Source organism: Aricia agestis, chromosome 13 (genome assembly GCF_905147365.1).
Source record: "Aricia agestis chromosome 13, ilAriAges1.1, whole genome shotgun sequence".
NCBI lineage: Eukaryota > Metazoa > Arthropoda > Insecta > Lepidoptera > Lycaenidae > Aricia > Aricia agestis.
In genome coordinates, this window is record NC_056418.1 from 5,484,982 (window position 1) to 5,498,517 (window position 13,536).

At 35.5% G+C, this 13,536-nt stretch overlaps 1 protein-coding gene across 5 annotated transcripts in view; it reads right to left on the reverse strand.

Moving 5' to 3' along the window:
* The window catches only part of LOC121732989 (protein alan shepard), a 195,740-nt gene extending 189,274 nt beyond the window's left edge, over positions 1–6,466 (reverse strand). For all 5 annotated transcript variants that reach the window (XM_042123055.1, XM_042123053.1, XM_042123051.1 and 2 more), the window contains exon 1: positions 6,295–6,466. In XM_042123055.1, the coding sequence (XP_041978989.1) occupies positions 6,295–6,351 (57 nt within the window). In that variant the 5' untranslated portion in view covers positions 6,352–6,466. The remainder of the gene's footprint in view (positions 1–6,294) is intronic.
* Between the last annotated feature and the right edge of the window lie 7,070 nt (positions 6,467–13,536).

Here is a 13,536-nt window from a genome sequence, read left to right on the forward strand (position 1 = left end):
CCAATACCAAAATTTAAATAGGACTCCTAATTTCAAATTCGCAACATACGTGAATTGTCGCCGTTTTGTACGGAACACTTAGTGATAGAGTTCTTCTCGCACTTGACCGGTTTTTTCACAAACAGAGCTCCGAGTTCCTTTCTTTTTTTATTTTTACTTACATAATTACTCGTCGGGAATACTTTGTAGTGGAAAACTTTAAATATTTTTAATGTTTTCTTTTTGTTTTTTTTTTATTATTTAACGTTTTAACCTGTCTTACATTTTTCTAAAAGTTGTAGAGATTGCGAACTTACCACAAGTTTTAATTTAAAACTATTTTCAAACCGTACAGATAACATATTTTGTAAAGAACGAATATTCTATCAAATTGCAAATCACAAAAATGAACCCAAAAAATATTGGATAGAAATATCGAACATTACGCAATTTTTTTTCAATTTTCAGCACTATATATACAGATTACAGGCTGTAACATAAGTGATAATACTTTAGGATTTGTATGGGTGGGGATGTGGGATATGTCGAGTCCGCTGTGAAAGTAGCTGCGCCAAAAGAGTAACTTTTCTAAAACTTTTGTATGAAGAATTCATCACGCTGGGGCACTTGCCTACACAAATCACAAAAAATTGCTCTTTGAGCGCTGCTACTTTCACATTGAACTATATAAGGGACACATAACCTTAAAGTATTATCACTTAGTTATGTTAAATGTATAATAGCCACCTATACTGGGCTATGTTTACACTAGGATACAAATAAATTGGAACTCAGTCTAGACTCACTACCTTTTTTACCTACTATTGTTATATACCTACTATGTTACCTACTACCTAGGTAGTAGCTAACTTTTTCTTCCACAGGGCAATAAAACAGTCTGTAAACTTTTAGTCACTTAAAAAGGCTATTAGAAGTTTTAGCATGTGTAAATTTCACACTCAACGCCGTTCTTAGCCAACTAGTGACATAAATCAAGACTTGTATATAAATATTATGTTATATTCACTGCTATTTCGTATTTATTATGTTTGGTGCATAGATTTTTGTAACATTTTTTTTTTCAAATTCAAATTCTTTATTAAGCATACAATAGTATAAAAGCTAGGTAGCGTACATCACGTCGTCTAATCCCATGCTAAGTAAAAACTTGTGTTATGGCAATCAGACAACGGATGCACGCCGAACTATTTTATCCTAATATATGTTATTTACACATTCACATTTACATCCACAAAAGAGGATTTTGTAGAAAAACAGCACGTTGCACTCCGAAAGTGCCGACAGAAGTGAAAACTTGGGTCTGGGCCTCTTGTACGCTGCGCCGGCGGCGGCGGCGGCGGTCTAGTCTCTTCGGTGGTCACGTGTTTAACATTTTGTACTTTTCCAAAAAAGCGCACGACGCCATTAAAGAAGTTTCAATTTCAATAATCACGAACGAATTACACACTCTCTTGCTCAATTTTTACAAAATAAGGGGGCATACGATCAAACGGGTCACCTGATGGAAAGCAACTACCATCGCCCCTGGACACTCGCAACATTAGAGCTGCAGGTGCGTTGCCAGCCTTAAATAGTTATGAATCTATCGAAAATGCATCCCGTTTCTGTGCACATTGTCCTAATTCTCAATTCAAACTCAAAGACATTGACAATGTTATTTTCGCATCAAGTTGAAGTCGTCGGAACACTTAAGGCCATGTTTTCGGTCTTAATTGAGGGTAGATACAAAGTTGGCGCTCATTAACAAACAGGCTAAGTACTGTGAGGTCCCGGAGGAAGTAATCGGCTTGTGCCGGAGTCTACTGTCTACTAACTACACTGTACAACCACAGTATAAATATATAACAGTAGTGCAAAAAAGTCGAACATATGAAAGACTCGTAAAAGACTATAATATCTACTAGATGACGCCTGCAAATCCGATACGCCAAAATTTGTTTGTCGCGCGGGAAACGTACATTTTTCTGAGATGAAAAGTGTACGTTTCCCGCGATGTTACCCGGGACTCAAAGTTTCCCCATACCATTTTCATCAAAATCGGTTCAGCGGTTTGGGCGTGAAGAGGTAAGAGACAGACAGATACATCCATATACATAATATTAGATATTAGTTGTCTTGCAACAGCATTTCAAAAGGCGATTGACATCTGAATTCAGATATTGTACTGCCTGTTTCATTGCTCTCACAAGATACAAATTCACTCTGCGGATCGGACTGATTGGAAACCGACCTGACAAGACGCCTACACATACTCAGAAATGCACAAAACGGTCAGAGGGCCTAGACAAGCGGCTAGCGATTGCCGTAAACGCCAACACCAACGCCACAAAATGTATGGGATTTGACATTAGTATTCGCTAGCGAAGCGATGACTTATGTCAAATCGCATACATTTTATGAGCGCTTACGCGCGATAATCGCTTGCCACTTGTCTACTGGGGCTGATCAGCCTGCGATCATTCCAGATTTGGCATTTACGCCTTGCCAGTTGCCACAATCTGATACTGTATTTTCTTTTCTCTAAAGTTATTTGAAATCACGCATATGTGTGTGTCTGATTTGGTCTCGCACGAAAATCATCTACTGTATTTTACTTCTACTGTGGTACAACTCTGTCCACTATTTACCTGTCGGTGTTTTAACTTCTAGACGTTTTAATTAGTTTCGAAAACTGTACATTCTTAACATGCCTTTTGAATAAAAATAATTTCTGTTATATCTTCGACAATGTTTGAGCACAAAAGAACTGAACTGCCTCTACTCACATATATTTTAGATCCGAAAAAATATGAAGTGTTTTTAGAAAAGTGTAAGAAATATTATAGGCGCCTGGTACGTCATACGTGACATATATGTATGCACATAGCAAACTATACAGAGACGTTGAGGCACTAACTGCTATCAAGCAGATTAGTGCCTTATAGCCTCTGTGGTCCAGTAGTGTAATCGTTAACTTGGAAGTCGTGGATTCGATTTCCGCGTTAGAAAAATGTTATTTCCAAGGAATCTATGTAGTCACCAATACATAACAATTAACAATAAATATATCAAGCTCTAAAGATAGTCATTTTAAAAACGAAAGTTAAAAACTCAACTGAATCACAGTTTAATATAGCTGTCAAAAGCACTTAACTTATTAAAATATTATATAAAATTTTATTGAAACTTTAAGGGTAAGTGCAAACGCCACATAGCTTTGTTGCGTTCAACTCACTTACTCAACAAGTGGGCTTTCGAGATTTTTCTGTAGCATTAAATGAACCAAATTACCTCTCAAAGGTAACGAGTGCTGAGTGCTTAGTGCTAACTGCTAAAACAAATCCGGCCTCGCACTTACACACATAATATAATAAAGTTTTATACACCCTGACATAGGTGTACCTCTATCGATAATATTGATATTGATAAAATATTGATTGAAAATTTTGTTCTTGTGGATATTCATTTTTTATTTTATTTTAATATTATTATTAATTAATATTAAAGTACACATATAACTAAGGACTTTGAGAAAAAGTCAAGTACCTCCCTGTTGCCATTATTGATATAGAGCAAAAAAAGGCCAAAAAATCACGTTTGTTGTAGCCTTTAATATTGATTTTATTGCGTTTTTAGTATTTGCTGTTATAGCGGCAACAGATCTACATAATCTGTGAAAATTGCAACTCTCTAGCTATTATCGTTCTCGAGTTACAGCCTGGAGACAGACGGACAGACATCGAAGTCTCAGTCTCAGTCGTCCCTTTGGGTACGGAACCCTAAAAGAAATGTACCGTGGTCATCGATTTTTCTGCAAATATTCTATTAACTTTGTAACCTGTTGGCTTAGAGCATTGAAAATTACATTATCAGTTACACTACAGTTCCTCTCGAGAATTTTTAACGAACAGTCACGTCTATGTGAAAAGTATAATTTACTCTTATTTCGCCCTATCAAGGACGCGGCTAGCATCGTAACATTCGTAACCGCCACAAGGCGCGCTGATATGAATGTTATTTTAATGTTTTTACGTCGATATTCGTACTGACAGACATTGACCTGCTAATTTTCGAGAGGCAGCAGCCTGAAAATCGAATTCTTCATAAAGGAGCGAGGTCCCCGCGACGCCCCTGTACATATCTCACCTGCACTGGTCCATGGAGGTCGAGGACGTCATGAACTACATCAGTAAGAAGACATCCCTCCACTTGAGGGTCGAACGTCTGCAGTCTCGCCACAAGGTCAACTTCAGTTCCTCTGTAGTGAGAGTGCCAACGCATCTTCTGTCGACCTTCGAAGCGGCGGAATTCTGGCCGACTGATGTGGTTTACCGAAGGTTCCGGGGGAGACTCCGGAATGAAGCGCGCGTCACGTCGCCGATAACATCGTGATAAAGTGTAGTTATTAAGTGTATATAACTTATATGTATGTTAGTCATAAGGTATATATTGTATGGGCCTATGTAGCCTGATATAAATAAATAAATAAATAAAACTCACAAAAATCCTATTATAATTTGAGATACAAAATGCTAATCCCGGTAAGTCGAATTTCCTCAAGATGTTTATAAGGAAAGCAGAGTGGCGGAAAGGCCGCGAAAATATTATCATAGAAACGATGTTTCGGCGAGTAAGCATTTCCTTTCTGAAGTGAGAATTGCCTATTGAAGGGCCCGCCCTGTACCTCCTATAAGCTTGTATACACGAGGATAAAGATTTGGTATAAAAACATGTTGACAATTTCACCTCGATGAATTTTCGATTTGAGGAAAAATCTGTTAATAGGATTTTTATGAAATAAGGGGGTAAACGAGCAAACGGGTCACCTGATGGAAAGAAACTTCCGTCGCCCATGGACACTCGCAGCATCAGAAGAGCTGCAGGTGCGTTGCCTGCCTTTTAAGAGGGAATAGAGGAGGGTAGGGATGGGAAGGGAAGGGAATAGGGGAGGGTAGGGAAGGGGATTGGGCCTCCGGTAAACTCACTCACTCGGCGAAACACAGCGCAAGCGCTGTTTCACGCCGGTTTTCTGTGAGAACGTGGTATTTCTCCGGTCGAGCCGGCCCATTCGTGTCGAAGCATGGCTCACCCACGTTAAATGTTTTTAAGCTATTTAGTGCAATAATTTGAAACAATACAGTGACAATTTACAATTAAAAGTTTAAAACGTAGAAATTTCATGAGTAATTTCAGGTTTTTATTGATTGGTTCGAAAGATGAATTGAATTGGTACAATGTACGAATATAAACCATTCTACGCAATATTCATAAAAAAAAAACAACAGTTTCACTCCGTCAGAAGTAAAAAACGAAACAGTAGGAGCTAGCTCCTACTGTTTCGTTTTTTACTGAAAATGTATGCTAGATACATTTTCACCATGCAGTATCATAATGAGATTTTTCCCCTACGCCGCGCCGGCGGTTTAATTTTCCTCTAAACCAATCATCTCACGTGTCCTAAGAGTTATTTTTTGTATTTAATCCAAAAAAGTGCACAACGCTGCTGCAGGCACTTCAATTATTATGTTGAACTTCTAAATAAATAATTTTTTCAATTAAATTTTACGTAGCTAAATTATATTAAAAATAAACTAATACGAGTAAGAACAATATTGAGCGAAATTGCAGCCATTTCCGAGATTTCGCTGCTTTTTAATGGCGGATCTAGAAGTACAACGCATGACATTTAAAATGCAGAGGCGTGCAACCTTTCTCGTGTGCTCTAAATTCTCTGCCCACGGTTTATCGTCGTTATATTTTTAAAATCCCTAAATAAACTCCAAGATCATCATCTCGAAATCCCGGAAATTGGGGAGAAAAGTCGCATCCTATTGTCGTGCATACTTCCTGCGATTCTAGAGTAATTCAATTGCCCGGTGCACGGTGTAGGCCTTGTAAAGTATATGACCTATAAATTGTTTTCTTATATTTTCTACTTAAAAAGCTAAATGCATAATATAAAATATGTGATATTCTTTTGGAGGATTAACTTAAAATTGTCTGCAGGCATAATCTCATTTGAAAAATAATTAAATTTGGACATCCTGAAATGCGTATAGTTTTCATAAAGTTTCCTCCTAGTCCCGGCATCCGGCCGGCACGATGTCTACAAGTGTTTATTTACGTAAACACACGCAAACCGACGATTTACCGCGTGAAAACCCCATAAAAACACACCGGTTTCGCCGTAAACAATGCTAGTTCATTACAATACGTGTTCGGCGAAGATTTGAAGGTTATAGTGTAGTGCTACGGAAACTATAAACATATGTTCCGACCACGCGCTCGGCGATCGATATGGCGGGTTGCACTCACCGTAGTCATCTTGAAGTTAAGTTTTCTCTGCAACGCCGTCTCGAGGTGAAGAGCCATTGGAACCGTGCACGAGAGTTTAATGTATCAACCGATGGAGCACTATAACATAGTTTTTTAAGGCTACGATAATATAAAACGGCGCAAGCTTAGAAAATTGCGTGACAGCCGCGCGTTAGACCATGGTAGAGTTGTCAAGTAGTTCCAATTTCCGCCGCGCGGCGCTGCCGTCGCCACTTGTACGGCTGCGCGAGCCGAGGGTAGTAAAAGTAAGCGTAAAATTTCCAACTTCAATTGATTTATGGCGAAACTTTTAATTGGGGTTAAGTTACATTACGATAACGTATTGCAGTTTTATTTCGCGTGCAGCGTTCGCCACGTGTAACATGATATATTAAAGTCATTTAACACCGTTACGGAAAATTAGATTTATAAAAAATTGTCGATGGATCAACAACTTTTTATAAATGAAATCTATTTTGAGACTTCAAATGTATAATGTACTAAATGTTTCCCGCGGCTCCGTCCGCATAAAAAAGTACTAAGTCCTTTCCCGTGGTCTACTTTATTTGGATTCGGCCTATTTGATGGTAAAAAACAATTAGTTACAAACTTTTTCTCTTTGCAACAAAATTATATTTAAGTATAACAATGGTTGGTGATCCAAGTCTGAAAAATCTATTTTATAGCCCGCCCGCCCGCAACTTCGTCCGCGTGAATGTATGTTATTGGGTGAATTTCCCAAACTTTTTTTTTGTCTTCGTTGAAATTACTATTAAAAAAAGGGAATATTGTTGTAAATCATTTGTTTTACTATTCAAAGGGTAGCTATAGGATTGTGGCAAAAATATAATATGCCTCGGACTATTGCAAAGGTAGAAATAAATAACTTGAAGATCTATTTTTATCAAATTGGTGCTGTCCCTCTACTTTTTTTTATAAACAAAAACGCTTAAATACTAGAAAATATGAATAATTTAAGGGTATAACTTATATTATTTCGTAGAATATTAGTTAATCTATTATTATATACCATATTTTATTACATAATTAACGATTATAGTTACTTAGAGGCAGAAATGTACTTGTCCTGAGAATTTTCCTCATATCGCTGGATAAAAGAAATTTGAGCATTACTTTTCATCGACGAGTCGGACAGGCTCCCCACCCCAATTTTAATTTACTCCTTAGTGTGTGCTTGCACGCAGTCAAGACAGATTTTCGTCAAACCGCTGCATATTCGTGCCAACAATATAAGTATGCCATTAAAATGTTCTCGGGCAATTATTTTATAATATCGGTGATTGAATTTTTTAAATGTAATTAATAGTTTTAAAATTGTTGTTTGGTTCGTATGAATGTATTAAGTGATTAAGCTTCATTATCTGTAACCAAATTTATCTTAGATATAATGCATTTTTTATAATTTCCTAAAAAGTGCGTTTTTTCTCACGTCGCTGCTCTCATATCGGTGTAATCGGTGGTCATTTTAACCACCGATATGATAATTTACACCGAAATTATAAGAAAAAACGAATCAGTGTCTTAATATAATATCGATGTTTGGAATCATGACCAATGCACAGTTTTGTCACATCGGTGGATTGCTTTATCATATCGGTTGATAATTTTACCATATCGGTGAATTGTTTTATCATATCGGTTGATCTAGTGGCATTTCGTTAAGTATACAAAGAAATTACAAATGCGCATGATAGTAAAAATGAATGGATGTAAGGATGTATGGGCCATTTAAAGTTTTTACTTTATTTTTCTTCTTCTACATCAAATGACTGGATTTCCCAAACCGCTTTTTTGCGCGGCAAGGCTGAAAGCTATCTTATTTTTTCAAGATATCGTTTTCATTTTTGATTTTAAAAGTAAAACATAACGCTTATAATTTGGGCCTATCTTTATTTTATTTTTTTAAATAATTATTATTTTCCAAGAAAATAAACATATTTTATAGGTGATTTCCAATTTTGGTGGCTTGTCGCCGAACTATTTTACTCAATATCTAGACCGATTAACAGAAAACTTTATACTGGATTAGATTTTTATTTTTATGTAGTCGTTTTATATAGTTGACTCTTCATAATATATCAATTTTATTGTTCTAACTTCTGTAGTTGAGTTTTTATGACACAGTTTAGGTCTGTCGCGGAGAATTTTTAAATTTTGGTGGTATTTGCGAAACGTTGTTTTTAAAAAATACCATTGATCCCTTAAGCATAAAAAATACGCCATTTACTTCATTCAGCCACACGCTAACCCGTTTAGGAGGTGGCTGTGTCGTACCAGTTTCCAGCCAGAAATGAAAGAAAACCGTTTTATCACAAAACCCCCGATTTTATGCAATTTTGGTGTACTTAAATTATCCTACTTGGGGCAATAATATCATATTGTTATTTTGAATATCGGTAGAGTTTTGGTTTGTTTATAGTTAAGTTAATGTGCTATAACTTTAGTGCACGAATTTTTTTTAATGATTAAGTATTTTTGTCGCAAATTCCAATTTTGGTGGGTAAATTTTGGTGGGTAAGAGGGTGTGTAAAACATTATTTTTACAAAATACCATTGATTCTTGAAGCATAAAAAATACGCCATTCACCTCATTCTGTCATAAGCTAACTCGTCTTGGTGGTGCTTGTCGTACCAGTTTCCCGTAAACACCTAATCTCCAATTTTGGTGGAAACAAAAATTTCCACCAAAATTATATAAAAATGCAAGTTGTTGAAATCCACTCAAATATTGTAAAACATTTTAAAAATATTTTAAGCACCCTGTTCTTGATCAAAATAAATACATAAACATAAAATTATAAAAATAATAATAATATATTATAAAAATAAAATAATAATAATCACATCGCTGGATTAGTATGTCATTTCGGTGGTTAAGCTTATCATATCGGTGCACAGAAATAAAAATCGGTGCCGGTTTATCATATCGGTGGAATCCAGAATTCAAACTGAGTTTTCTCCTTAGTCTTAAATGATACGTTAATGATATTAAATTTGGGAACATTTTGTATCTTAGAGAATACATAAAACTTGAAAAGTATATAAAATATGTATAAATAATATGATCGCCCGCAGGTTCGCGTGCTGCACAACAGAAGTCAAATTAACTCTATTCAGGGCTTTCTGCACCAGCTTCTACACGTGTAGCTTGTGGGTTGATTATACGCAACGACAGTACAACGCTCTTCGCATACAGTATAATAACGCTTTTAGAGTGCTGCTGGCGCTGCCGCGGTACTGCAGCGCGTCGGGGATGTTTGCCGACGCCCGCCTGGATTGTTTTTATACGATCATGCGGAAGCGGTGCACATCTCTGTCGCGCAGGGTGAGGGGCAGCGACAACACCATTCTAAAAGTGTTAGCAAATAGGTTTGACTTTGAGTATATGAATCATTGTTCGATGATTCACATGCGTAAAGTCACTACCTTGCGTATGTTCAATGTCTACTTTTGATAATAATTCTAAATTTAATTTAATAAGTAATAGTCAATTTTATTTGTAATTAAAAAATTTAAATTATTCTAAATTTAATTCAATAAGTAATAGTTAATGTTGTTTGTAATTTAAAAATATGACCTGTTGTGGGGTTGAAATAAAGATTTATTATTATTATTATAAATAAAAAAGTTCACCGATATGATAAAAAAGGTCATTTGTTGAAATTCACCCTATTATATTATAATAATAGAGATTTACAAAATTGAACACCCATATACGACTATTTTATTTGGATCTATATTACACACGAAATTTTTAATTTACATCAAAGACCCAGGAAACTTGAACCACAGATACGTTTTGAAAATACCTTTCTTCGAAGACCACTTGGCGTGGACAGGGGAAAGGAACATAATATTGTGACGGAGATAGAGGATAGACTACAGAAGACGGGATTTAATGTAGGCATCTATCCCTCTTTAACCTACTTCTTACTCTCAGTCCTACCCTACAATTAAACCAGAATAAAATAACGCTTTAAGTTTTTTACTTACTTACCCAAAGGGTAATTTCTTTATGGGCGTTGGCCCACCGGCCACCACACATACCCACCACTGTATCTCCTGTGTCACCAGGATCGACAGCGGTATCCAACCACGAAAACCTTTTGATATGATCTCAGGGAGCCCGAAGGACATGCTCAAACTGGTTTGGGAATTGGGGCTCGCAACGAAATTAATCAGAAGAAAATAGAAGTATGAAGAATTGTAATTCCTCTTTCTATTCAAAGCGGAGCCAGCAAAAAGTGGCAGTGACCGAATATCAAATAACTTAGGGGAAGCACCACGAAAATAAACTATAATAATAATAAAAATTGTGGCTACTAAGCTGTAGCAAAATTATTAATATTGGAATTTGTTGTGTAAGCAGTTTATTACTGTTGCCAATAATAATTATGACAAAAACGCTTGAAGGCACGGAAGTTTCTATAGCGCTGTCCATGATGTCACCGTAGTATGCAACATCAATTTACACTGTAGGTTGTCTAGCATTGTAGTCCTTTCGTCTTGGCAGAAAAAACTCTCCCAGAGAACATACTGCCTTCGGTCGAGCACATATTCTACCCTATGTGCTCAACCGATGCTAGTAATTTAGATCATATAAATCAATCATGATCAATAGAGAAAGTTTGACTTTAAAATTTCCATGGCCGGTAACGAATTGAAATACGCAGCGGTTAACATCCTTCCAGTGTTTGGATAATCGTTTACGAATATTAGGGGAAAGTTAAAAAGCCCTTGCTAGAATTGGTAATCACTTTGTGTGTCGTTGTAAATTTTGAGGAGTTCCTTCAATTCCATTACTCATAGTTCCCAATATGAAATTTCCACCTTCGCGATCATAACTGCGAAAGTTACACTTTATAGGAGTTTCTTCAGTACCTCATGGATCCCATTATGAAATTTCCACTTTCGCAACCCTAGCATCAGGAGTTCCGTTCAGCAACGGGACCTTCGGATGCCCTATACCCTGGGATATGCCTTGCTCTGAAAAAGTGAAAATTACTATAATGTTTTTGTTGTAAAGGAGTTCCGACGATACCTCCCGGTCCCGAGAAAACCATTATCAAGTCACCGTTTTTGTAAACATGGTATCAAATTCGGGTTAACAATCTATACAACAAAAAAAGAATTTTGAAAATCTGATCAAAAACAGCAAAGTAAACATTAACTCCTCCTTTTTTGGGAGTCGGTTAAAAAAAGTATTTAAGATGTTGACCAGGGGTGTAAGCTATCACCATGCCAAATTTCATTGAAATCGGTCCAGCGGATTCAGAGATTAGCCTATACAAACAGACAAACAGACAGAGAAAGAAAAATTTCAAAAACAGTCAAAGTGTGTTCTACTACTCTTCTAACATACCCCTGAATCGTTTTTTCAAGTTTATTTTCAATGTACAAAAATTTTACCTCTACGATTTTATTATATGTATAGATACAGATAGATAAATGTAGCAACCTAAATCCATAACTATTTGTTAACAAACCTAAAGAGTAAAGGGTAGGGTACACTTTAACCAACAAACTCAGTAACACTTAGTACTGTCTGAATGTCAACAGAATCTTCAATTACAAGTTATAATGAGATCGCTTTAACATCAAACAACGTTTGGGAGACGGGAGTGCAGCGCAAGTTAGACATGTGACTCGAGACGTGAACTTCAAACTGAGAATCAAGGATGTGGTGAAGTTAGGGCGACGACACACGGGCGATTTTAGGTCGTGTTTCAGACGGGGCGATTGCAATCAGGCCACCCATTATCTTGACCCTTAGGCTTGATTTTAAGGTGAAAAACCGTGTTGGATATGTTTTAGTTTGCTTGTATTGTTGCAATATATATATGCGTATTGTGTACATTGCAACATTATCAGGCTTTGTGGGATGATTCATTTTCCACATTTTAATTTGTATTCTAAAATTTATTTCACGAATATTGCTCAAAAACAAGACCGGCCGCCTGATATGTATCCGCCTGATAATAGCAAAGGCAAAGCAATAGCAGGAAATGAGCATTTTTCAATTATAATTAAGTTTATAATTTGCGATTTTAAAGCTTATTGCTCCAAAATCGCAAATTCGTAATATTATGTCATTTGTCAATCAGCAAACAACTTGCAGAAATAAACCAAATTGAGATCAAATTCAGAATCACAATAATTTATTTCGTTTAATCTCAACACAGTACAAAAGTTGATAATATTACTGAATTAGTCAGATAATGTTGCAACTTATACCGACCGTTTATTCTCACATCCTAAGCAGGGTCGGTATATATATATATATATATATATATATATATATATATATATATATATATATATATATATATATATATATATATATATATATATATATATATATATATATATATTCTCAATACTTTTTGGATAATGTAATATATGTTAGAAAAAATATAAGTAAATTTAAAGTTAAAAGTGACATTCACTCTAGGAATACTAGAAATAAGCACAAGCTAGATATGCCGGTGATCAGACTTAGTAAAGTCAGTAAATCTTTTAAAGGTCAATGTATACGCCTTTACAACAAAATCCCAGAAAACGTTCAAAATCTTTCCATTAATAAATTTAAAAAAGTAGTTAAAGAACGTTTGTGTGCCAAAGCCTATTATAAGGTCAATGATTTCATAAACGATGGCACACCTTGGGAGTAGGATGGCTTCTTGCAAGGCTACTTCTTCATTATTATAGGACTTACAATTATGTATGTGGATATTGTATATAATATTTAGTTACAAAATTGTAAACTTTATTTTAAAAGATTAATTTTTTTCTCACTTTTTTTGGTAAAAAAGTGGGCCCCGTGCGAGTTTCTTACGCCGGTTCTTCTCGCCGGGTTAGTTCCCGAACCGGTGGTAGGCATCATGTAGGACTTTCTGAAAACATTTATTTTAAATTTATTCAGAAATAAAACAATTTTGATTTGATTTGATTTGATATATATATATATATATATATATATATATATATATATATATATATATATATATATATATATATATATATATATATATATATATATATATATATATATATACCGACCCTGCTTAGGATGTTAGAATAAACAATATCAACTATTGAAAACAATCTGTTATCTGTAGTTTCCCCATTTCCTTTTCAGATCACGTAGAGATTGTTATAATAAATCTAACAGCAAATCAATAGACGATTCCTTGCTATTAAATGAACGATATAAAACGTTCC